General features: G+C 36.3%; 1 protein-coding gene across 6 annotated transcripts in view; it reads left to right on the top strand.

Moving 5' to 3' along the window:
* SLC10A7 (solute carrier family 10 member 7) overlaps window positions 1-27,987 on the top strand; it is a 251,975-nt gene that overhangs the window by 52,394 nt on the left and 171,594 nt on the right. For all 6 annotated transcript variants that reach the window (XR_014311044.1, XR_014311045.1, XM_082728238.1 and 3 more), the window contains exon 5: window positions 15,649-15,687. Coding sequence is in view for 4 of the 6 variants with exons in the window: in XM_082728238.1 (XP_082584364.1) it covers window positions 15,649-15,687 (39 nt within the window). In the remaining 2 variants the exon portion in view is untranslated. The remainder of the gene's footprint in view (window positions 1-15,648; window positions 15,688-27,987) is intronic.

Raw genomic sequence — 27,987 nt, forward strand, 5'->3', positions numbered from 1 at the left:
CATAATGCTTTTGTCATGCACCCACATTGTTGCATACACCAATAGTTCATTTATTTTTTATTGTGAGTAGTACTGCATGGATGTATCATAATTGTTTATTCATTCACCATTTGATGCATATTTGGGTCGTTTCCACTATTGGGCTATCACAAATAAAGCTGGTCTGAACATTTGAGTCCAAGTCATTGTATGAACATATCTGTGTCGGTCTCTTGGGTGAATACCCAGGAGTGGGATGGCTGGATCATATGTAACTGTAGGTGTAACTTTAAAAAAAAATGGCTAAACCTTTCCCCCCAGTAGCTGTATTATTTCGGATGCATCCAGCAATACATGAGAGTTCTATTCGGTCTACATCTTCACCAGCACTGCACAATCCATTTTTTTAAAAGTTTTAGCAATTCTAGTAGGTATATGGTGGTATCTTATGATTTTAATATACATATCTCTAATAACTAATGATGTTGAGCATCTTTTCATGGGTTGACTTGTCATCTCCTTTCGTGAAGTGTCTGTTCAAATCTTTAGTCTCCTTTTTTGTTGGATTGTTTTAGTGTGAGAATTTTTTAAAAATCTATCCTACATACAAGTTCTTTATCAGATATATGTTTTGAAAATATATTCTCTCAATTTGTGGCTTGCTTTTTCATTTTCTTAACAATATCTTTGAAGGAAAGATGTTTTAAATTGTGATGAGGTCCAATTTATCATTTTTTAATTTTAAAGTTATGACTTTTGTATCCTATCTGAGAAATGCTGTCCTCAACCAAAGTCATGAAGATTTTATTTATGTTCTCTTCTAATTGTTTTATAGATTTAGCTCTTAGGTGTATCTCCCTGATCCATTCCAACCTACATTTTATGAGATAAGGATTAAAGTTCTGTTTTGTTTGTTGCTTAAAGATGTCAGTTACCACTTGCTAAAAAGCTTATTTTCTCCCCATTAAATTACTGTGTATCCTTGTCAAAAATCAATTTTGTTGTAACTATATAAATCTGTTTCTGGACTTTCTGTTCTGTTTCGTTGATCAATACATCTGTCCTTAAGCCAGTACCATATTGTTGATTAGTGCAGCTTTATACTACGTGCTGAAATCAAATAATATGTTCACAAATTCTTTTTTTTTTTAAAGATTTTATTTATTTATTTGACAGAGAGAGGTCACAAGTAGGCAGAAAGGCAGGCAGAGAGAGAGGAGGAAGCAGGCTCCCTGCTGAGCAGAGAGCCTGATGCGGGACTCGATCCCAGGACCCTGAGATCATGACCTGAGCCGAAGGCAGCGGCTTAACCCACTGAGCCACCCAGGGGCCCCTGTTTGCAAATTCTTATCCTTTAAATATCTGAAGGATCTCAAGATGTTACCTCTTTCCTGTTATTGGTCATTTCTATATTCTCTTTTTCTCCTAAAGCAGAAATGGCAAACTACGGCTTGTAGGCTAATCAGTCTTGCTGCATGTTTTTGTATAGTAAGTGAATTAAGAATGGTTGGTACTTTTTTTTATTTTTTTTTTTTTAGAGAGAGAATGCACAAGCAGGGAGGGGCAGAGGGAGAGAGAGAATCTTAAGCAGACTCCATGACCATTGCCAGGCCTGATCTCAGGACCGTGAGATCATGACCTGCGCCAAAATGAAGTCAGACGACTAACAGACTGAGCCACCCAGGTGCCTTTGTACACTTTTTTAACAGGTAGAAAAAAAAAAAGAATAAAATTTCATTGCACATGAAAATTAATTGAAAATAAAATTTTAGTATCCATACATAAAATTTTATTGGGACACAACCACACTTATTCCTTTATACGTTTTCTATGGCTGCTTTTGTGCTATAACAGTAAAGTTAAGAATTTGTGACCATGTGGGCTGCAAAGCCTGAAATGTTTATTATGTTGCTGTCATATAATGAAAATACATACCTAATCTTTGTCCCAGGTTCTTGGCACAGAACTTCAAAAACTGCTAGAATTTCCTGAGTGATTAGGTTTTTGTTATGTTAATTACGCTAATTAGCCAACTCTTGATGGGCTCTTAGGTAATCTTAGGATGTGGGCTGGTCACTGAGAAGACCAAGCCTGTGACCAGAGGATTGGAACTTTTAGCCACTCCACCTTCAGAAGGAGAGGGGGCTGGAGATTGAGTTCAATCACATGGTCAATGATTTAATCAATTACGCCTATATAATGAAACCCCAATTAAAAACTATGGTTACTGAAGTTCACTGATGCTTCCTGGTTGGTAAACATACTGATGTGCTGGGAGAATGACCAGACCTCCCTCTGTGTATCGCTTATAATCAAAGTGTAATCTTAACTAGCACTTTCAGTGGGGTCAGAGAGCTGTTTTACTGAATTATTGAAGTAGACAGGGTCATGGGAACTCCTGAATTTATAGCCAGCTGATCAAAAGTGCTGGTGGCCTGGGAACTCCAGAAGTGCATTCTGAAGTGAGGTCAGTCTTGTGGAGGACTGAGGTTTGAGCTTGTGGTGTCTGGGCTAACTTCAGGGGGTTAGTGTCAGAATTGTTTTGCAGTATATTCAGTTGTTGTTAGACCAGCTGGGTTGAAATGGAACAGTAACCCTTTACAGAATAGTTTTACAATTCCTGTTTTAAGGCTTTATCAATTTTACTGATTTTTTTCCCCCAAAGAACCAGCTTTTGATTTCATTGATCTCTATTGCTTTTATGGTTTTGATTTCATTCATGTCTGCTCACATCTTACTTAATTTTCTTCCTGTACTTATTTTGTGTTTAATTTGCCTTTTTTCCCCCATCTTTTTAATTTTATTTTTTTTTAAGTAGGCTCCACAGCATGGGAGCCCAAAGCGGGGCTTGAACTCATGACCCTGAGATCAAGATTTGAACTGAGATCAAGAGTCAGATGTTCAACCTATTGAGCCACCTAGGTGCCCTTCTCATTTCTTATACTTTGGGGATTATGCCATCCTTTGTCTCTTGGTGTTCAGTGACATCATGTTTGCAGCTTGAAATTGGCCATGATGGGAGTATTTACAGCTCAAAAATCAGCTAATATTACTAACTGATGTTCCTCCCCCCATCCTGAGAGCCAATTGTTAAACATTTTTACTAGCATACTACTTGTAACAGTATATAATACAGCTCTTTTTTAATCTTCTTAGGAAACCTAACATAAAAAGATGATCTCAAATGAATAGTTAATTCAGAAAAAGAAAGGACTTGATAGTGAGAAGTGTAGATTAGTAGTGAAAAATATAGATTTGAAATCTCGAATTTTGAAAGAGATTATACAATCTCTGATCCTGAAGATATGAATAACAGGACAGGTAGGTTCCTTCTGTAAGTGATTTCAGTGTAGTCTTCTTTGAGGAAAAGTGCCTTGATTACATGATCTGCAAAAGTCCATTTCAGTTCTGTAAATCTTTGGTAAGTTATTTCCCAGAAGATGGTAGGAAAGCTGTTTTATTTCTAATGAAAAGCTGATGAGAGAGTTATTGCTGAGGGATAGATCCATTGCCCTCTTAAGAAGCTTTGCGATTCCCAGACCTAATGGATGGAAAAGAGCAGAAGTAACAGAGGTAGGTAGCTAGAGTCTAAAATTTGTAAGAAACACTAGATGGTTTGACGTAGGTTGTCACTTAGGTTTTGTGGATGCCCTTCTAAACAAAGTGTTAAGGGAATTCTTGGCCAATTTCTCTGTTGGTGGAGAGCTTAGTTCATGGGTTGGCATTAAGTAGAGCTTCCATTAATTGATCAGAAAAGTGCTTGTTGTCCATCACTCAGAGGTATTGAAAAAGCCCACTTTAAAGGAAATTTTAGAGGTTAATTTCTGTGCTGCCATAACTCCGATCCCATTGATCTTGTTGTGGTATAGCCATTATGATGTCTAGCCTAATACTGTGAGCAGACACTCTGGATTTTAGTTTTGTATTTTCAGTGCTTAGTGTAATAAATTAATAAATTTATGTTGAAGTGGATAATTAAGGGAGCATTTATTTTATTCCCTCTTGGAAGTACATAGGAAATCCAAAAGATAGGAACAATTAAATTTCAGGGATATTGAGAAATTGGCATTTTAAAAAAGGTATAATGTCAAGGAGTATGGTTTTATTCAGCTTCATAGAAATTCATAAGTACTTAATAAGCTAGTAATAAATAATATGCACTTCAATTTCATCGTTGATAATCTGAATTATAATCACAGTTTGTTCCTCAGTATTCAGTATTAATTTAACAAGTAAGTCTAGGTAGATTTTCTTGGTATTATCCTCAATTTCTTTCAATTTTTAGTGAGACATTGAGCCCCTAGTATGTACACAGCATTGTTTGCCTAAAGATTAAAGCGAGAGCCTCTGAAAATGTTTGTTGTGCTTAATATTAGCATTCTTGTATGCTTTTTTTCTAATATATAATCAATACAAAAACCTTGAAAATCAAGGAAAATCACAAAGAAAAAAAATCTATAATCGTATTACCCCAGCATAACCACTATTAGTGTTTTGGTTTATGCCCCTTTAGATTGTATATTTATAAATATCTGTTAAAAATAATATATAAAATAGATAGCATGGGTATGATAGAGAGGGCACAGGAACTGTCTGGGGATGAGTTCTATAATAGGCTTTGCCACTAGCCAATATGACCTTGCAAAAGATCCTTTTATCTCTCTAGAGTTCTATTTCTTCACTTATAAAGGGATTGTCATAGTATCTAAGGGCCCTTAACTGGTTGAAAATTCTGATTTCATTGAAATTGAACACCTGTGAAGACAGATTTCAGGAGGATGAAATTGCAGGTGTTTGATTCATAGTCTATATTCATCTCAATTATGAGGCAGGCCTAAAAATCTTGAATTTGTAGAAATATTTCCTGCTAATATCATTTGGTTTTGTTAGTATGAGGCAGTTATACTTAAAGTAACACATTTCTCTTGGAGCAAGAATCACAGTCTCAATTGCTAAAGGTACTTGAGCTAATTAATATGTTTTTAGGAAAGCGTTAAAGTAATCCTCATTAGCCTTTAAGTGTGCTACCAGAACTAAGAAGTGCAGAATCTCCCTATTTTAAGTACTTGCTATTTTATCAAAAAAGCACACCAAGAAGGAACTCAAAGTAGCTCTGTTACTTAATTCTTTTTGCACCTCGAGAAAATTGATTTTGTCTTCCCTCCTCTATGCCACGCATGTGGAGAAAATGGTGGGTTGCTGTGTGAGAACTATTGCATATTACATAGCAAAGCTTTAAAAGTGTTAAAAGGTGTCTGTTTTGTCTTAGAAGGGTCAGTTTTCATATTAAACAATTTTCACTGGACAGTTAAGGTGTCCTTTTCCTTTTACCGTTTTGTAGAAGGGCTTTTTTGGTATGCATTTTAACGGTTATTTAAGAGTCCCCATGTGCTTAGAAAGGAATCTGAATATATGTGCCTTTTTTTTCAAAGCCTCAGCACAATGTGGGTTCTTCCATCAATACCATCAAATGACTGGGAGCTGTAGTTGGAACAATATGTAAAAATACAGCTTGTGAAAGATTTCCTTTATTAACTGTCATCATCCGCAGAATATATGTTCAAATAAACGTTGTGTAATAACTAAATTTGAGATTAATAGGCCCCTTAAGAAACAGCGAAGTCATTCAGAATAGTCAGTGAAAAATAGGCTGTAAGACTGTAACACGCACATATTGTCCTGCTTACATGCTCTCTCTGGTGTCATTCCCATTTATCACTGTCGGCAGGCTCTGTTCTCATTAAAACACTCTTGCACAAAAGCAACTTAATTTTCTTAAGAGGAGAGGACACCTGATTCAATTTAGCACCCAGAAACGGTAACTTGAATATATTTTTTCCTGGCCTGAATTGAGATGAATAGTTACAAACAAAAATAGCCACCCCCCATTCACCTCAAGATTAGGGATATTAAATAATTTTTTCCACTGGTAGCAAGAAATGAACCTGTAGAAGCAGGCAAGAAATGAAGTGGACTCTGAGAAAAGCAGCTGAACGTATTGGCTGGCGACTGGTATCTAGATGAACTTCTGTTCATTCCTGTAATGTTTTTAAGACAAAGAATTTAAGTGGTCGTTAAGATGGTGAATTTTAATCGTTCATATTCTAAAAGTAATCTTTCTTTAAATTGGGGAATGCCTGGTAATAGTTCTATATTCTTCATTTGTACCTATTTGTTGACAAAAAATATTCAGTGCTGATTGTAAAATAAGAGTCTTCTTTTTAGTCACTGCTGCTTAAAAAGTGCAGAAACACAAGTAACGGAATAAAACGAAGAGCACCTTTCACGTTGAGCATGGTGTATAAGCTCACATTTTACCTGATGTTCCATATATTTACTTTTCTGTGGTATGCTTCAATAATATTTAAATATTTAATATCAAAATGTATAATTCAAATTTTACTTGTTACTAGATTTATACCGTGAAAACAGTGGTAATTAAGTAGTTAGTATTAAAATGCCCTAGCAACTAAGGTGCTTCTCAGAAAGCCAATTATAACTGGCCTTTAAACCAAATGGGATAAATTTTCCCTAATTCTTTTTTTTTAACATTTCTATAGCACTTTGCAAAATACCATACATGTAAAAAGAAGGTATTTTGTGTTTCTGTATTTAATGGAAGACCAAGGATTAGAATTCGACCTTTGATGTCTTTATGTTTTCTCAAACTGAACCTGTGCTTGGAAAGGAAATAAATAAATATTAAATAAAAAATTAAAATACTAAAAATATTATATTCTCCTTATGAATCAGAGGCTGGAGTGATAATAAATTCATATAGTTGAGGAACTTTTCCAGGGTAAGACAATGCAACTTTGATTCATCACTAATAGTCAATTTTCTTTTCCTTTTTTTTTTTTTTAATTTATCTAATCTGCCTGATTAACCCTTTATTATTTTCTGCCTTATTTAGGAAGAGATTGTTTCTGTTGGGCTTCAAGAAATAAAAAATCAGACTGAAAGTAGCTTAAACAAGCAAAGACTTTCTCAAATACCAAGATGCCTGGAGGTGGGGGTTGCTGGCCTTTGTTCTGTGGTTCAGTATTAGAGTGGCCGTCTCTGTCCTGCGCTTGGCTGTCTCTGTCCTGCGCTTGGCTCTTGGCCTTTCTCTTCTGGATGCCAGAGAGCTTTCACTGCTCCGGGCAGGAAGGAACAGAAGAAACCAACCTCCCTAACCCCCACCACCAAGTGTGTATCAATTTTTATCTCATTGGCCAGAAGTTTGTTGAATGGCAACTCTAGCTTTTCCCTTTTCACGTGTACTTTTTGTGTCTTTTTGAAAAAAATTGTTTCCTTTTTGGAAGGCATAAAGCTAGTCTCATTTTTTTTTTTCCAGAAGTTTTTAAGTTTTACCTCCCAACTCTAGGTGTTTAATTCAACTAGTATTTTCTTTATTCCCCCCTTTTTAAAAGACATATATTTTTCTTTTAGAGAGAGAGAAGGGTTGGTTTAGAGGAAGCAGCAAAGGGAGAGAGGAGAGAATCTCAAGCAGACTCCCCACTGTGCTGTCAGCTCCCGGCAGATGGAGCCCGAGAGCATGACCTGAGCCAAAATCAAGAGTCAGATACTTAACCGATGACTGAGCCATACAGTTGCCCCCTAGAATTTTCTTACTATATTATGAAATACTCTGTTTCTCCTCCTTTCCTAACTGCTTTATGATGGTGTGCTCACATACAGCTTCCTCACATTTGACACTTTTTATTGTAAGCTTCTGTTCAGTAGGGATTGTTTTATCTGGGAATCCACTGTGTTCTGGATTGTTGAAGTGACCCCAAAGAGAAGCTTTGCATTTGCCTCTTCCCGGGGCTCATGGGTTCTGTTGGTCTTTGACTGGTTTTGTCTTTTGTTTTCTTGGTTGAGTCATTAGGTTGGGATTCTCGAATCACATCTGTAGTGCCAGTTCAGTTCTACGCCCACCCTTGATGCAGCTGGCTTTAGGTTACTGTCTTGATTCTGTCAGTCAGGTTTTCTAGGTGCCCTATGTGGGGGGGGGGCAGTCCTTCCGGGGTGCTGTTCTGCTTGCCGCAGGTGGCTCAGCCCCAGGTGTCCCCTGGGCGGGTCGAAGCTGGGCTTGCTGCTTCTGGGGCACAGGGCCCCAGTGTTGTCTGGGAGTGTGCAGCACTGTCTCCCCTCTTTTCCCACCCTGGCATTGCCTAGCTTCTATGTGTCTGACCTGGCTTTTCTAGTTTTCTTTCAGCTCAACTTTACATTTAAAATGTTGCACTGTTATTTTCATCTCTTTATCGAGTGGTCTGAATTTAAAGATGATGTACATGGAATGCCATCTCTTCCTGTGTCCTTTGACAGCATCCCTGACAGATCTCATGGTTCTCGGGTCACTTTTAATCATAAAAATAGTCATATATTTAATAACTAGGCGTAACTTTTTGGTATTTAATTCGGGGCAGTCTAGCTTAAAACCTTAAATTCCCTTCTTTCCCAACTCAGGCCTAAACTGTGTTTTTAAATTTTTTTTAAATGTTTATTTATTTTTGAGGGGGGGCATGGGGTAGAGCAGGGGGAGAGGGAGAGAGAATCTTATGCAGGCTTCATGCCATGAACCTGATGCAGGGCTTGATCCCACAACCCTGAAGTCACGACTTGAGCTGAAACCAAGAGTCGGATGCTCAACTGACTGTGCCACCCAGGCACCCCTAACCTGTGTATTTAAAACACAGTATGTTACACTTTTTTTTTCTTAATGAATGAACATATATGTGATGAAAATATAAACATAGGATAGGCAGGACCAGTGGGCAAGAGGGCATGGTTCACTATTTTTTTTTTAACTTTTTCACCCTCCCTACTTCCAGCCTCCGAGTGAATAGAACAAATGCATTACAGGGTGGGGGACAGTTTTACCTTACTGGTGCTGATGTAATTCAGCCCTCAGTGCCCTGTGTCATGGCAGACACCCACAAGCTATATCTTTTTGCCAGACAGGATAGGGGAGCAAGTTCTTCAGAGTATACTTCCAGCCCTGCCACAAGCATATTCCCCTCAGCCTCTTATTGCTGGGGACTCTTTGCCCTGGAAGGCTATTGTTTTGGTTTCTTCAAAAATGATTAAGTATGATGGAATTGACAAATCTCACCCCATCACAGAACTGAAGTATACTTTATCCAATTGTTTAGTCTCTCTGTCCTGTCCCTGTGGTCTGTTCCAGGCAGCCTCCCCACCTTTGCTGATTGTAGTCCTGAAGCAAGTGCCTATTTCTGCTTGGTTACATAGCCTTCTTATTCCCTCACCCCAGTTCTAGGGAATTTACCGTGATGTTTCTGAGGAACCTCACACAGAACCTCTGGCAGCCTAGTGAGGGCTTTCTCCCCTCGGTAAACAACCAGCACGGGGCCTCAGTGCCATCTGGCTTCCTTGCAATTTCTCCTATGCACACTGTTGGTTCTTTTGTATCTGTCGCCCCATTCTCAACTGGAGAGGAGTCAGCTTTCTCATCTAAAGGAGGAGGAAAAGTCCAAAGACCTTCTACTCCTGGAAATTTCCTTTTATCAATCCTTTCTGGAATTCCTAGTCTTTTCTTATATAGTCTGCACATGAAATGGTCCCTGACCTAATTTTCATTTTTTGGGGTTTTCGTTTGTTTCTTTGATTCTTTTATCTTTTTTTTCCCCTATAAGTACTATATGGCTATGTCTGGTATCTTACTTTGGGAATAGTGGGGTATTTGCCACATACTCTTCTCAGTTTGGACTATTACTAGAAATTCTGAGATAGCTATAAATGTCCCACTTTAACATTTGGGTAAACATTTCTGATTTTGTTGACTGGGGAAGTGGGGTATGCAACAGTGGAAACTGGAAATTTCTTCAGTTATCTTGCAGTAGATCATTAACACCGAAAGTGGACAATGGATTTCATTTCTTTCTTTAGTGGGCTGATGATGATGGAAGGAAAAAGAAGGGGATGGACCAGCATTATGAAAATTTTAGATACTCAGTACACCTGGGTGGCTCAGTCGGTTAAGCGGCTGCCTTCAGCTCGGGTCATGATCCTGGGATTGAGTCCCACAACAGGCTCCCTGCACAGCGGGGAGCCCACTTCTCCCTCTGCCTCTGCCTGCCACTCTGCCTGCCTGTGTGCTCTCTCTCTGACAAATAAATAGAAATAAAATCTTAAAAATTTTTTTTTAGATACAGTATAAGAAGAGACTTAGGTAGGACCCAGCAGTATTCATATATTTATAGCGCAGTCATTTTAAAAAAGGGCTACGTTTTTGTGTAACTCCAGAGCATGGAACACAGTCCAGGCATGGCTGTAACAAAAGATAAAGGTTTCAAGTTTACTGTCAGAACTTCGTAACACTTAAAGGCATTCTGCAATGGCAGAGCTTGCTTTTATGAGTTAGAGAACTCTCCATCCCCCTTGTTTTCAGTTTTTTTTTTTTTTAATGTTTCAAATAACTTAAAGTAGGCTATAAAAAAACCGTTTTTGAGCTTGCTCAGTTTTCCAAAATAATTTACTGATGACATGCTATACAACATATAACAAAATATTAACAAAATACCATATATTGGGTAAAATTGGGCAGATACTAAAAGCAATATATTATCTAAAAATGTGTAATATAAAGAAAGTCAATCTACCTAGTATTAAAAGAACACCTCAATAATTGACTTTTTTCAGTTAGCCCTGATCTAATTATACATTATACATCAAATGTGATTATATATCAAATGTGATTACACCAAGGTATATGCTTTACGGATGGGATTCTTGAGTTAATAATAAAAACATTACTGTGCAGGGCATTCGGTTAGCATAAGTATTTATTTGTTTGTTGTTTGACTCAATAATACTTATTGAGGTTCTACTACAAACCAGGTACTATTCTAGTCACTGGGGACATGATCTTGTACAAGTTAGGCAAATTTCCTGATGTATTGGAGCATAATGGACAGAGAATGAGTAATTACATTATTTCTAGCAAAAATGATAATAACAAAAAGCCACATTTAAAAATCAGTGGACTCTCTCAGGTATGACTTCTGGAAGGCAAGAGAGAGGAAACATATCCTGAGAAAGTCTGGTTGTATAATCGGAAGGGTCCCATCTTCAGAGCAAATTGTCCTGCGTGGCTCATGTTTGATCCCAGTTCATTCTTTATAGCCATCTTTGCTTTACACAAAATTAATGGTGGGCTTTGGGTTTATTTTTAAAACCAAATATTCACATGCTACAGAAACTCTGGAGAGATGCCCTCTGTTCATCCAGTAGCTTCCTATGCCCCTAGCACCATGATGTGTGCTCCAGTGGATGTTCATCCTCCACCTTGCCAACCACCAAGAGAGGTCATGAACCTGCAGAGTAGAGATTGAAATGTTAATTTTATTTTAAGGTAACATGTTTCTTACATTTGTAACACAAAGGGATTCAAAATGCAAACAGTAAATGGCTCAACATCTCCCTGCCCAGATGACCTTTTGTTGAAATACAAAAAAGTAACATGTTGGGGCGCCTGGGTGGCTCAGTGGGTTAAGCCGCTGCCTTCGGCTCAGGTCATGATCTCAGGGTCCTGGGATCGAGTCCCGCATCGGGCTCTCTGCTCAGCAGGGAGCCTGCTTCCTCCTGCCTCTCTGCCTACTTGTAATCTCTCTCTGTCAAATAAATAAATAAATCTTTAAAAAAAAAAAAAAAAAAAAAGTAACATGTTAAAAACCAAACAGGATGGAACAAAATGAAATATAAAAATGACCCCACACAATCCCTTTCAACAAATGTAACCATATTAGGTTTTGTGTTTTTTTTTTTGTAATCCCTTTTAGAAAAGGTAGTATTTTTTTTTATACTTACCTGTGTATATATACACACTATGTACCTGTTTACACAATAGGAATGTGATATGATTTATAAGAAGAAATTTGTGTTTGGTCTTTGTCCCAGTTTCTAGCACAGAGCTCCTAACTAACACCCTTGGGATTTCCTAAGTGAGGAAAGCTATAAAATTTTTTTTTTTTTGTTAATTAGTTAATTGGGCAACTTTCGGAAAGCCCCCTTGCTCTCTTAAGGATGGGGCTGGTTATGGGGAAACCAACCTGAGATTAAAGGGCTAGAATTTTTGGTCCAACTTCCATACCTCTGGGGAGGAGAAAGGGCTGGAGATAGAGCTCAGTCACCAATAGCCAGTGACTTCATCAGTCATACCTGTATAATGGAGCCTCTCTCATACCCCAGAAGGACTATTTGGGAGAGCTTCTGGGTAGCCAAATGTGTGAAGCTGCTGAGCGTGTCTCATACCTGGAGAGAGCCTGGGAAGCCCCGTCTCCCATACCTTACCCTGGCCATATCTTCCATCTGTTCCTATAGAGACTTTTCCTAATAAAGTGCTAATCAATAAACTGGTTTCCTCAACTCTGTGAACTGCTCTAGCAAGTTAACCAAACTTGAGGACATGGTTGTGGGAACCTCTGATTTATAGCCAGTCTGTTGGAAGCACCGTTGATGACAACCTGGCCTTTGTGATTGACTTCTGTAATGGGAAGAGACTTTTGGGACTGAGCCTTTAAGCTGTGGGATCTGACACCAGTTTCAGGTAGATAGGGTCAGAACTGAGTTGAATTATAGGACACCCAGCTGCTTGAGGATGTGGGAAGAAACATGGTAAAGGAGTTACACATACTTTCAAAATTTGCTTTTTCACTTTAAATATCTTAGCCAGCTTTCATGTTGGTAGATGAAGATCATCTTCTTTTTACTGGGCTCAGAGTATTCCTTGTTACATAATTCTAGATTATATTTAGCCGACGTTATTGCTACATAGCAGTAGTAAATTTTAAAGCATGATTTAAGCATATTTATGTAACCGTAATGTAACTGTATCATAGTAGGGAGGTTACCAGAAGTAAAACAAGATGTGAAAGGGATGCTCATACTGGGTTGCGACTGAAGTCTCCATCTGCCATTGCTGTTGCTTGCCTGTGGAACCAGGGCTCAGATCCAGTCTTTGGCCAACCTTTGCATTCTACCAAACACATAGAAAAACAGTAGGAGAGGAAGACTTGGGACATTTCTGGGAATCTTACTTATTTCAACAATTCAGTTAAATAAACATGTAGATGCTTAGGATGGGCTTCATTAGATTCTTTCCTCAGAAGACTTTAATTTCTAGTAGGGCAAGGAGGCATATCGATAGGTCATTTCAGAGTGCAACAAGTGCCATGGCAGAGGTATGCTCAAGATTCTGAGCAGCAGCTGTAGGGACACTCAGTCCCCTGAGAAGTGTAGATACATATGTGTGGGAGGAGGTGATGGAAAACTTCTTGGAAGGAGTTGCTAAGATAAGTAGGAATTACTGAGATAGAGGAAGGTGTTCCAGGCCAGGGAACACAAAGGTCCTCAACAGCACAATGAGTCTGAAGAATCACAAGTAGTGTAGTGTTGTCAGGATATAAAATTGGAGGCAAGAAATAAGATGGACAGAGACCTGTTCATGGAGGGCCTTGTACGTGGTGTTCGGAAGCCGGAAATTCCTCCTTAAGTCTGAAGACTTGCATGCATTTTATGTATCCATTAAATGCTCTCTAAATAGTTATCATCATTCTTTGGAACTCTTGAAAACATAATCCCCTTATACGCTTCCAAGCAGAATTAAGTCAACTGTTAGCTTAATTATTTGTTACTGTCGAGCCCAAGATCCTTGGTTCTGTGTCTGATTTCACATGGTTCTTCAGGGTACCCAGAACCTTAATCAGCCATTTCACAAATGATTGCTAGAGCTCACGGCTTAGGAGTGTAGGTGCCTGGGTTCACATTTATTAGCACTGGCAGAACAACTAAGAAGTTGGCTGCAGCATCTTCGGGGACCTTCAGATAGCCTGTCCCTGTCATCACCATTGATTTATAAAATGCCAGTCCACATAAAATACGTTGCTTGTGTTTGGGTTAAAGAGAACGGGGCGGGGTGGTGTGGGAGAATGGTGATCTGATCTGATGAGTAGTAGTTGACTTATTTTGCTTTGATTTCTGAGTCTTTTTACTTTTAACAATCCATGGTTTTTGTTTGTTTGTTTGTTTGTTTTTCAATGCTATTCCAAACTTTGAGTTACCTTGAAAAAAGTTGGTGAAAGGCACTGGGAAGAAACACTTTTGGAAGAGAGGAGCTTGAAGAGGAATACCTCATTCCTTTATTAAGAGATGATCAGTCCATTTTAAGCACAAAATAGAGTTTAGAAATAAAGTGTTTGTGGGGAAAGTGCATTTTTTTTTTTAAGGAAGGAAGGCAGTATTTTCAATTGATCTTTATAACTCATGTATTTATACAGTTTTACTTATATTTCTCCAAACATAAACTTTTCCCTGAATCATCCATAATGGAATTCCAGGAAGATGGGTTAAATATGCTGCTATAGTTTACAGTTGTCATCTGTAATGTTTTATTTAGCCAAATCTTTTTTTTTCTTTTTTTTTTTCACTACTCCCTGTACAACACAGAACACCATATGCCATTGTCCCTGTCAGGAAGCAAAGGTTTCCCTGGTCTGTGCCTGTGCCTGTGTTTATGCCACAGAGGAGCTGTGGTCCAGTGCCATCTTTTATTGATAGGGCCAGCAAAGGAGAAATCTAATGAAATTATCAAAGCTTTGAATTAATTATGAACTTGAATAGGAGAGCTAAGCTCTCTGGAGCCAGGGATCTCATTACCCATGCACTCTCATTGCATCCTCTTCTGGAGCAGAAGGCATTTTCAGCTACGGCTCTTAGCCTGGCTTTGGACTTTATTCAAACTTGCTAAACTGACATCCTTTTCTTACTACGACGTGGCTGCTAATGTCCATGCTGATTAATTTAATTCTGCTCTGGATCTACAGGAGATGTCAATAGGCTTTCTCTACCCCTCCTTTTGCCTTTTGTTATTTTCTCTTTCTCTCTCCTTTTTTCCTTTATCAAATTGGATGTTATACAAGTTTTTATCCTTTTTGGGTAATGTGAGACGCTTTCAGGATTCAGGTATAGCTTCATGGAGTATAGTGATTGATTTAAATTTAAGAACTATATATTCCATCTACTATGTATTCCCTGGATACTTAGGTAAGCACAAAGTCAAATATTTCTTCTTTGAATTTTGAACACCAAGTGTAACTTTTCTTTCTTGTTTCTACTTTAGAATTAATGGTATGGGAGTAACTTCCATGGTCTTAGCAGAATTGTTCATAGTCTAATGTGTGTTATGTGGGAACAACAGATCTCACTTTGTGGGTGTAGCTTATAAAGCTCCCTGAAGCAGAGTACTTAATGTTTGCTTTACAATTCTGGTATTCCTTTTCCTGGTTAAAAAAAAAAAAAAAAATTTTTTTTTTTGATGAATAAATCAACTTCTTTTTTTTAAGTCCAATAACCAAATCAATAACGACAAGGTTTCAATTTACTATTGGTGATGATTCTTTGGTACTGTCATATAGGTTCAAAACATCTCATGGCAAGTCTTTTCTGTTTGCTTTGAGACCCATTATTTATGAATTCCTAAGCTGCAGCTCATCTATCTTAGTAAAAGTACAGGCCACTGGCGATTTTTGTAAGCAGTGACTAACTTTGCTTTATAGAGTCAATGTTTTAAAGGTTTTGAATAGTGGGGGTTGGGAGAATGATAATCTCTACTTTTCCTTTTTCTATTTACTTTCAGTGAGTTTTTCCCACCATTTATTTTCTTTATAGGCAGCTGCAATATTTAATTCAGCCTTTGGAAGTTTTTTGGTAAGTAAACATGATTTAACTCATCTATTTTAACTTTTGTTGTGATGTTGTTTGTATGAAAGATTTAGTGAAAGTTGGACTTCTTTTACCATTTAGTTAAGTACAAAAGTTCTTGAATCTTTTTATGTGCCATTAGCCATATGTGAAAAATTAGTTGATAAATAAAGGGAGTGTTCTCTTACAATATAATTTGTAGGCTTGACGTTTAATATTCCATTTAATGGATTCAAGGAATCAATTAAAACACTGTGTGTCTCCTTATAGAAGTTATGTCAATATATTGATCATTTAATGAGGTCTTTTAGATTATTATTATTTTGTATCATGGGACTGAGGATTTTGAAAAGGAAACATGACCCAGCTGGTCAGAAAGGGAATGCTAATTTACTTGTTGACATGTCATTTATTTTGTACATTTTACTGTCAAAGAAGCTACTGGCATGGATACTTCTGAGAAATGTATGTGAAAAAAATTTGAAATGAGGAAATGATTGAGTAATTTACAAGAGAATGCAATATTTTTTTGACATGTGAACTATAAATTGTATAAGGGTTAAAAAATAGCTCAGTGTTCATAAGTAGAACCACTATAATTATAATACTATTTTAACATTTTCAGTTGTTTTTTAAGTAATAATATAACAAAGACTTGGTTTATGTTATCAAAGAATGAGAAGGGAAGTGAGTTTTCTGTTAATTGAATATTTTTATTTATAAACATTCAATTTATAAATTATATTTATTTAAATATAAAGTATTTATAAATATTTTATAAATTATTATAAAATAATAAATTATTTTATTATCCTCCCTAAAACTTTGCCAAATTCATGAAAAGAAATTAGAATATTTTATTTTTAGGTACATAATTCATTGGCAGGTATGAAGTACAGTGACAATTGAGAATAAAATCAGTGGGGTATAAAATAGTTCATGAATTTAGGCAAAATATTAATTACTTCTGTTTAAAATACTGTTTATCTCACTTATGATTGTATGTATTTGAATGTACCTGAAGCTTTTAAAGGTATTGTTATACAAGGTTAATTCTGTATAGTGCTACACAGCTTTTCAGGTCCCAATGTTATAGACCTTTTAAATGATGTAGCTTCTGCAAAGTATATGCTTAGAGTATATCTTAATTTTAAAGAAGTAGTAATGTTATTCCCAATGCTGTATTATTATTGGGTTTTTGAAGAGAGCTAATAGAATCTATTTAATGAAAATGAACTCTGGAGCGACTTACTTCAGACTCAGCAACATTTTGTGAAATCGTTCTTTCATCTAAGTATTATTTTCCATATGTTGTCACGACTGACAAAATAATATCTTTAAAATATGATCTTACTGGAAGCCAGGTTTTTTTTTTTTAATGTGGTTTGGAATCCTATATGTCTACTATCAAAACATGGTTTCTAAGCTAGATCTCTTACTCTTTAAAATGTCTGTGGTTATTGAGAAAATAAGTTGAAGTTATTGTCTGAATGACTGAAGCAAAGTGCACTGTCCCTTAGTTGGAGGGTAAACTCGCTAAGTATAGTTTGAGTTTTGCACTGATTGTATGAACAATGAACACATCTGAATATTGGTTCTCCCAGGCCCAACTCTTTGTAAGGTTCAGGGAAGTAAAACTCGTTCTTGGGACTCCTTAGGGTTTTGTTTTGTTTTGTTTTTTTTAAATGCTCTTTCGCTTCTAAGAAGTTGTGCATTCTCACTTCTTAGGCTCCTGCTTTTTTTCCTCTTTTCATCTTTTTCTCACCTTACTTCCAGTTGATCAAAAGTATTGATCTCCTACCACACAGAGGTGGTTTTTTGGGTCCTACTGTGTTGTGGAGATGACACACAGAATAAGAAATACAAGGTAAAAGTTAAGAAGTCACACAGAAGGTGTTACCAGATGATGTATGATTGTCAGATGGCACAGGTAACAGGCACTCAATTCAAAAGTTAGACAGAAGCAATTTCGCTTAGCTGGACTTTGAAGTGTGGTAGGACTTAGCTAGTAGATAAGCAAGGAGAGGAACTGGCAGAAAGACAGAATTGTCATTTTCCATTTTTCCTTCCTCTTCTGTTCCCTCCTTTTTCTGTTCCAAAGTTGGAAATGACTGGAAAGGGTTTGAGAATGAAAATGATCATTGGAGATGTTTTTGTTCCAGGGTTATAAGAAATAGTAATTCTCTTTCTCCTCCCCCTCCCCCACCCTTCATCATAGTTACAACAAACCTTAGATTATGGACTATATTTGAGTCTGGGCTAAACCAGTTAGAATTAGGTTCAGATTATTGAAGATAAAAAATAATAATTGTGGCATATACAGGATATTCTTCTGTTATCTAAAACCTGGGAGGCTCTCACATATGGTGGCTTCATGGTCTCATTGTGGACAGATAAGCTTGTGTTTCTCTTCCATCCTCCACAGCATGCACTTTCCTTCCTCAGGCTTGCCTCAGTGTCGAGATAGCTGCTGGAACTCCAGCTGGAAAGATACCTGGATAGTAAAGTCTTTACTTTGGGAAAGCACGGAGAAGCTCTCCTAAAATCCAAGTTTGCTTTCTTTAAACAGCACTCCCGAAATTCCAACAGTATACTTGTAATAATATCTTATTGCAGAGCTTACTCATACGATCATACTTAGCCAATGGAGAGGTTGGGACACGTGGCAATTTGCTAAAAGCTGAAGATTGGGTTTCTGTTACTAAGAAAGAAGAGAGTGGATATTAAAAGACAGCTAGCATTTTCTGCCTATGGGCAGTGTACAGCAATTGCCAAGAATTCAAAAGAAGAGATTCATCTCAGTTAATGATATGAGAAGGCTTTAGGGAGAAGTTGGTGTTTGAGTTGTGCTGGGGGAAAAGGACTTATTTTAGAGGAAGGAAATTCCAAAGTATGACCTTCATGTTTTATTTTGTTATTCTTTTTAAAAATTTTTTCTCACTTAATTTACTTAAAAAGAAAACTTACTGTTTTAATTTTAATTCCAGTGTAGTTAGCATAGAGTTGTTATATTATTTTCAGGTGTACAATATAGTGATTTAGCACTTCCATATATCACCCAGTATTCATCACAACAAGTGCCCTCCTTAATCTCCATCACCTCTTTCACCCAGCCCCCACCCACCTCCCCTGTGGGAACCATTGGTTTGTTCTCTATAGTTCAGAGTCTGTTTCTTGGTTTGTCTCTTTCTCTCTCTCTTTTTCCCTTTGCTTGTTTGTTTTGTTTCTTCAGTTCTTCAATTCAAAATCATATGGTATTTGCCTTTCTCTGACTTATTTCACTTAGCATAATGTTCTCTAGCTCCAGCCATGTCACCACAAATGGCAAGCTTTCATTCTTTTTTATGGCTGAATAATATTCCTTTGTACATATATACCACCTCTTCTTTATCCATTCATCTGTCAGTGGGCACTTGGGCTGCTTCCATAATTTGGCTATTATAAATAATGCTTCTATAAACATAGGGGTGCATGTATCCCTCTGAACTAATGTTTTTGTATTCTTTGGGTAAATACCCAGTAGTGTGATTACTGCATTTTAGGGTAGTTCTATTTTTAACTTTTTGAGGAACCTCCACACTGTTTTCCAGGGTGGCTTCACCAGTTTACATTTTCACCAACTTAAATTTTCGCCAATTTAAATTCTTAAAATTTAGGATTAGGGGTAGTAGTATGGTTTCGGGAATCAAACTGGCTTGATTTAAATCCTTACTTGACTGAATTACTAATCTAATCATATGACTTTCCCTGTATATAAAATGGAGTAGATAGTACCTAAACTATACATTGTTGTGGTGAAAATTAAATGGGGTAATCTATATAAGATACTCGTGATCTAAGTTTGATCCAAGCTCTGCCATGAACTTTTTTCTGTGCCCATGAATATCCATAAAATGAAGAATTGGTTCCCTCTGACTAATGATTATTCTCTGGTTATAAGAGACCATTTCTTTTGTATTTATATAATGGAATTTGAAAGGGATATTTACTTCAGATTACATTAAAACTTTGAATGAAAGCCTTTATTAGAGGAATTTTTGAAGAAAGAACTCTGAAGGCATTTTTGTTGATTATCAGACATCTGGGTATACCAAATAAAATACTGTACGTATTTATAGCTAGTTTAATAATGTCCCAGGTCTAATTAAAACACAGTGTTTTTAAGAGCTAATTGTTACAGGGAACTGTGTTGTTGTTGTTGTTTTTAAATGTAGCAAGGCTGGTAATAACCAATGATAGATGAATTCAATTTACATAAATTTGAGACCAAGAGAATATTTTAAAATCATGCCACAGAGGATTGCTTTAAGTTAAGAAGTTAATGCCATTATCTCCTCCTCTCATTTAAATTGTTCTGTTTACAATAATTGTGGAGTATAATAAGTGTTTTAAGATTTCCCACTTGATGAGATTTTAATAGAATTTGATAGTCACCACTCTGAATAACTAAACTGTTATATATAAATTCTGATAACAGTTTAGTTATATATTTATATATCTATATCTATCTATAGATAGATAGATATATTTTTTTTTCTGTGTAAAACCAGGCATTTCAAATTCAACCATCTTGCTTTCTCACCAAAAGAAAGATTTTTTAGAAAACAGATATTGGCAACTTTTAAAATAATTTCAATTGAAAAATACTCTCTCTCTCTTTTTTTTTAAAGATTTTATTTATTTATTTGATAGACAGAGATCACAAGTAGGCAGAGAGGCAGGCAGAGAGAGAGGAGGAAGCAGGCTCCCTGCCGAGCAGAGAGCCCATGCGGGGCTCAGTCCCAGGACACCGGGATCATGACCTGAGCTGAAGGCAGAGGCTTTAACCCAATGAGCCACCCAGGCGCCCCGAAAAATCCTCTCTTTAATGTGAAAAAATTTAAGTATTGAAAAAAGCTTTGGTTACATGTTTTGTTACACTTTTGGCATTTTTGTGTGGAAGCTGAATTCAGTGTTTCTATGTCTTCAAGAATTACAGGTTAAAATTCAAAAAGAAAAGGTAGAACTTTTCCTATTTAGACACTTCAGCATATTTTATTATATTTGGTAACTCTTGAGGGAGTTTGGTAATGAATCAGGGGTAATTCTGAGGAAACCCTGGTAAGTGACGAAGTTGATCCTGCCGAATTGAGTTTCTAATTACTGTGTCACACAACATTATAGCAATTCATAAGTGTAAGGATTTTTGAAATGTTACCAAAGAGTTGCAAGCAAAGTGAAATCATCTTTGTGAATGCATAATACCAAGTCTAAGAAAGATCTGTAAGAGTTACTGTTTACTTTCTAAATCTCTTCATTTAAAGTATCAAGAAATGAGTTTGTCTTACATAATTCTTTTAAAGTAGTCATTATAGGAACCAGCTAAAGCTATTCTAAGATGAATAAGGATTAAAAGGAACTCCTTGCCTTAAGCTGAAGGAACTAGCCAGAAGGTATTTTTCTTCCCTCATCCTATTGTTGTCTGTCTTCCCTCTTTGCTTTAGCTGGTCTGCCATTACTACCCAGCTTTGTAGTGACATTTGAATAGTTACTGATACTGTTATAGTCACTGAAAGAAAATAAATTCAAACACAAATGCTATGTTTTAATAACTTGGGATGTATGTTTACCACCCTGTTTTATTCTTCATTTCTTGTACAAAAATGTAATCAGCCATGCTTAGCATGGTCAGAGAGGTAGCACATTTACTTTGTTATTCATTGAATGTGTGTAACAGTTGCTTTTTAAAATCAGAGTAAGAATCTCAAACATTAATGAAAAGGATTAAGGATTGTAACCAGAAGACTCAATTGTTGTATTAGTTTTCGTTTCACCTAAATCTAAGATGTTAATTTTTAATTTCATTTATGTTTATGGAATAGTCATTTTGTGTAACACTGAAAACTGTGCTGATTTTTTTTTTTTTTTTAGTTTGCTTAAAATCTAACCAACCCAAATTACTCAGTTGAGATCTTGGTTTTCCACCAAAAATTCATGACTCTTTCATAAAACAGTTTTTATTTTCATTGAACTTACATGGCAAAAAACCCCCAAAACAAAGACCAAAAACGTGAATTTTTAAGCAGTTTTCAGTACAACTTTATAGGATGTTATTTTAAATTCACCCATTTATTGCTAAAGACTTGATAAAACCAGGATTTAAAATAACCTATTTTAGGCTTTAAAATACTTCATGACGTGGTGCCTGGGTGGTTCAGTGGGTTAAAGCCTCTGCCTTCAGCTCAGGTCATGATCTCAGGGTCCTGGGATTGAGCCTCGAATCCATTCGGCTCTCTGCTCAGCAGGGAGCCTGCTTCCTCCTCTCTCTCTGCCTGCCTCTCTGCCTACTTGTGATCTTTCTCTCTGTCAAATAAATAAATAATATCTTAACAAAAAAATAAAATACCTCATGAACTATGTTCAGACAATGGGAAACTGGTTTCTCCCTTTATAAAATAGAACCTGCCATCATACTGTATATTTCATTGAATCACCTTTTTGGGCAAATGAATATCAGAAAAGCTGGATTGCTGAGAGAAGACTACTTATTCTTTAAAAAACAAAATGCAGTTGGTTCAGTTAGCAGTATGGCACAAAATAGAAAAATAGGATATAAATTAACACACATATATTCAGAGTCCATTAGATTCAAGACACTTTTCTATGAAGCAAATACACAAAACATAAATACATGAAAAGAGTAACAATAAAAGATTTAAGAAAGAGGGAAGAACTGCCTTCAAGACAATGTGTTCCAAATTTTAGGCACCTTATGACTTTTGCCATCTTGACATATTATTTGTATTATTAAGTTAAAACTCCCCTTTTTGTTAAAGATTTTATTTTTTTAAAGTAATCTCTATACCCAGTAAGTCTCAAACCCACAACCTCGAGATTGAGAGTCACACACCCATGCACTGAGCCAGCCAGGCACCTCTAAAACTAACTTGTAAAATTTAACTTTATTTTAAAGTGTAACTTGACATCAGCACATAAACAATCTTTTTTTAAATTTTTTTTAAGATTTTTCTTTATTTGACAGAACAGAAGTAGTCAGAGAGGCAGGCAGAGAGAGAGAGAGAGAGAGAGAGAGAGAGGAGGAAGCAGGCTCCCCGCTGAGCAGAGAGCCTGATGCGGGGCTCGATCCCAGGACCCTGAGACTATGACCTGAGCCAAAGGCAGAGGCTTTAACCCACTGAGCCACCCAGGTGCCCCAGCACATAAACAATCTTGTCATGAATAGATGGCAACTGAAATGAAATCAAATAGAAAAAAGCTATTAGTAACTTGTAGCTGAACTCTGCTGCCTAACAAGGCTCTCAGTCCGAAGTCTGCCTTCTTTTTGATAAAAAGTAAAATTAGCACTGGTACCACACCAAGAACAATCTGCTGCGACCTAAAAGACTGAAAAGAGAGCAAGTTTTAGCACTAATTATCTGCTCAAGGTGTCCTTTAAGCCATCTTGCTTTGACTCCACTTTGAGCAGCACTGTTCTCCCAAATCATTTCTCAATCATTTCATCACAGAGGTGAATTACAGCCGTCTGGGGCAGTCAAATGAAGAAACCCCCAGAATCAGGGACTCTAGCAACCTAAACATGTTATTGTTTCTTTCCTCAGAGTTACTTCCCCTCATAACATTTGTCCAGAAAAGCAGTATGCCTGAGTGCCAAACATGTTTTTAGAGGTAAATATATGCTGTAATGCTCGAGGCGGGAAAATCCTGTGATAGCTACATTTGGGTTTGTTTCTAAAACAGACTATTGTTTGAAATGCCGTCATTGTGAATAAAGATGGTCTTTGTACTTAATAAAAATGTATAGAATCCTTACCTACTTCATGTTAGCTATGTCTGTGTCGTCTGACAGGACTTGTGTAGCAAGTAAATACATTAGTCACAGTGACCATTTTTCTTGCAAATTTGTGACATAGATTTAATTATAGGAATGACCAGCAACTTACAAATCTAATTTTGGTGGAGGCTGAGGCAACTTTTTTTTTTATTTTAATAATGATGGATTTTTTTTAAAGCAATGATTTCATTACTATTTAAAGAAATCTAGTGGTGTAGAACTAGCCAATTGACTGAAGTTATTTTATTACCCTTTAACAAATGCCATGTACTTTCATTTCTGTTTTTACTAACTTTTAAAATATAATTTGGAAAATACTTGCTCGTATACACATTTAGATAAAAATAAATATAAATGGAGGGAGGTAGGATACTTGTAAAGGGTCTCCTACAAAACATGACCCTCGTAGTTGGTTAAAATGACTAAATTTCCTTACTTCGAATCCAGCCTATTATAGAACTGCTTCGTTTATGGCCTTTAGTAGGAGATCCCCACTTACAAGCCATTGTGGTAGATAGTTCTCATTTCTCTACACTGAAAGTTTACCATGATTAATCTGTTTATTAAGCTAATAATTGGGGGACCTGGGGATAATAATGTGGTGAGCCAAACAAGGTTTCTGTCTTCATCTGCCTTACAGATTCTCAAGGTGAAAATATCAAATCCCATGACAGGCAGGGGAGAGGAGGTAATAATTTTCCATTATTATTAATATACCTCATTGACTCAGACCCCACTGCCATTCCAAAATAAATCTGGACATATGGAGAGAAGCAGGAGGGTATCTGAGCTTGCATAAACTGTATTAATTTTTGGATTCCACCAGCCAAAAAGAATCTTTTATTAAATTACTGGCCTTTATGATAAAGCAATGCTAGACTAATCTAAATTTCATCTAGCATTCAGGTTTTTGAGTAAACATTTGGCACTTCTCAGTAACAATAGTCTGTGTTATCAGAAATGGCAGGCTGTAGTTTGAAATAAACAAAAAATCAAACATCAGCTTTTTTAGCTCTAATTCACTTCACATCACTGTTTGACCTTCTATCAATTTTCCTTAATGAAACATTTATGGACTTCCTACTATGTGCTAGGCTCTGGACAAAGTCTCTTCTTTTGAGTTCTAGAACTCAAAAGAAGAAGAAAGGAATATATGATCCTTGGCATCAAAGAGTGTGAAATTTCTAGACTTAAATGGTGCTTTGGGGATGCTTGGGTGCCTCAGCCCGTTAAGTGTCTGCCTTCACCTCAGGTCATAATCCCAGGGTCCTGGGATAGAGTCCTACATCCAGCTTCTTGCCCAACTCAGCAGCGAGTCTGCTTCTCCCCCTGCCTGCCACCTCCCTCCTTGTGCGTGCGCTCGCTCTCTCTCTCTCTCTCGCAAATAAATAAATAAAACCTTAAAAAAAAAAAAAGGTGTTTTTCACTGCGTGATTCCCCAAACTGATTCCTTAGTCATGATTGATTTGGACCTACAAAGTTTGAGGACTATTATTTTAATGTAGAACTTCAAGTAAAGTAGTAGATCATCATCTCCATTTATCACGAAACAAACAAACAAAAACACCATTCCATTTTTATTACAACTTTAAGGAAAACTAGTTTTTAAATTTATGTGTCTGCCAACTTATTTGTTTTTAAAAGCTATTTGTCAGAGATCAGATTAGTTTATAAATATATCAAAAGCTGACTTACAAAAGTATCTTCTAAATGTAACATTCTGTAAGAACATTGTGTTAAAAATTAACTTTAAAAAATTAACATTTTAAAAACTATTATAGTAGTATATGTTTATTTTAGAACTTTTGAGAAATAGAGATAGAATTTTCTAGATATAACTACTATTAGCATTTTGGTGTATGTCCTATGTATGTTGTTCCAATTTTAGTATATGTGCTGTCAAAGGGAGCACAAGTCCTATGTATTCTGTACATATAGTTAACAAAAGTGGTATTGCAGTGTACAGACGATCTTATTTTTTGTTTTCCCTTTTAACAATAATATAAGCATTTCCACATATTCTGATTTCTCCCTTGACAACTTGATTTTGCTTTATGTAATAAATAATATAATTTATAATATTCTTTTGGATAGGGTATTGATACTTATTTAGTTGTTTCTCCATTGGTAGACATATGGGTTGTTTATATTCTTTTACTATTATTTAAAAAAAAGCTTCCACAACATTTTTGTGCATAAGTATTTGTAGTTCTCCCTGTTAATTATCCTTTTTAGGAAAAATCCCTAAAGAGCAATAACTGAGTAAAATGATACAACCTTTTAAAAGATTCTTTTTTTTTTTTTTAAGATTTTATTTATTTATTTGATAGGCAGAGGTCACAAGTAGGCAGAGAGAGAGCAGGGGAAACAGGCTCCCCGCTGAGCAAAAAGCCCGATGTGGGGCTCGATCCCGGGACCCTGGGATCATGACCCGAGCTGAAAGCAGAGGCTTTAACCCACTGAGCCACCCAGGTGCCCCCTTTTAAAAGATTCTTGATGCTGCTAAATTGCCGTCCAGAAATAGTGAACAAGATTATCATCCTACTATATGGATGTTCAGAAATATTCATTTTCCTTTATCGTCACCAACTCTGTTTTTTTTTTTTTTTAAGTTTTAACAAACTGGTATTTTATCTTAATTATAATTTTTTGAGAAGTTGCTCTTTTATTATCGCTTTATTGGCCATTTGAGATCCTTCTATTGTCAGTTATTTGTTCATATCCTTTGCTCATTTTTCCTATTGAGTGCTTATTTTGGCTTCAAAGTGATCTTTATATATTAAGCATATGAATATTCTATGACATATATTGTAGTTTGTGTGTGTGGCTGAGATGACTTTGAATCAACACAAGTTTAAAATTTCTTTAAGTCAGATTTATTGAGATAAATCAGTTTTTACGCAGAAAATTGACCCATTTTAGATAGACAGTTAGTTCTTAGTTTTGACAAAATGTATACAGTCTTATAATGACCATCTTATTCCAGATAAAGAATATTGCTGTCTCCTCCAAAAGCTCCTTCTTGCCTCTTTGTAGTTAGTCCCCTTCCCTATCTTCAGCTTTTGGCAATCACTGGATTTTCCTATCCTCACAGTTTGCTTTTTCTCAGGAGGTCATATGAATGGGATCACACAATACGCAGTTTTTCAAGCCTGGCTTCTTTCACTTAGTATATGCTTTTGTGATTCATCTTTGTTGCTGGGTATATCAGTAGCTCACTCCTTTTTATTGCTAAATAGTATTACATTATCAATTGACTGGTTGATGAGCTTCATAGTGTTTCCTGTGTTTGGCCATTATGAATAAAGCTGCTCTAAGTATTTGTGTACAGGTTTTTGTCTAGATGTATATTTTTATTTCTCCTGGGGAAAATACCTACATGTAGGCTTGCTGAGTTATATGGTAAGTATATGTTTCCTATTGAACAAAGCCACCACAGCATTATCCAGAGTGGTTGTACCATTCTACATTCCTCCTAGGAATATACAAGGAATGCAGTGCTTCACATCCTGGCCAGCCCAAGCATTAGCAATACTTTTTATTTTTGTCAGTCTAAAAGGGGTACAGTCATTTGTCATCGTAGCTTTCAGTTGTATTTCCCTAATGGCTAATGCTTTTGGACTTTTTTTTATGTGCTTATTTACCATCTGTATATCTTCTTGGGAGAGTTTCTCTTCAGATCTCTGGCCTCCCTTTTTTAATGGGGTTTTTACCATTGGATTGTGAATTTTTTAAATGTATTTTGGACAGCAGTCATTTAGGGATATGTGTTTGCAAATGTTTTCTCCCAGTCTGTGGCTTTTCATTTTCTTAACAGTATCTCTCAAAGAGCAGAAGTTTTAAATTTTTATTTAATTCAATTTCTCTATCTATCTATCTATATATATTTTTTAATGGCTCATGGTTTCTGTGTCCTAGCAAGAAATCCTTCTTTAACCGAAAGTCACAAAGATTTTTTCTCCTATGTTTTCTTCTAGATGTTTTAGAATTTTTGTTTTTACATTTAGGACTTTCCTCCAGCTTGAGTTAATGTTTGTGCCACGTGTAAGTTGGAGTTCATTACCTTGCATATAGTTGTAGAAGTTTCAAGTTTTTATGTCTGTCAAAGGTATCCATCTTTCCCTTTACAGATTTTTTCATAGCCTTTAAACTTATTAAGCCCCTTTCTACTCACAATGTCAGGTAAAATTTCACATGTATTTTCTTTCAGTTTCACAGATACAGTGTATATCTTCTTAGTGTTAAAAAGCAAAGCCTATTATGTGAGAGTTCAGTAAATACGAGTAAGTTTGAAAGCACTTCACCTGATTATGGTATCATTAGATAAAGAAGTCAGTTTGTGTCACTACTGTCCTTACTGGCTTTCTTTTTTTTTCCCCATGTAAGTTCAGCTTTGTGTTGTTACTTTCATATCTGCATAGTGATATATATGCTTGTCCCTGAAAATAATTAGATCAGTATTCATGACTGTTAAA

The sequence above is a fragment of the Mustela nivalis genome, assembly GCF_964662115.1.
Source record: "Mustela nivalis genome assembly, chromosome: 4".
Classification (NCBI taxonomy): Eukaryota; Metazoa; Chordata; class Mammalia; order Carnivora; family Mustelidae; genus Mustela; species Mustela nivalis.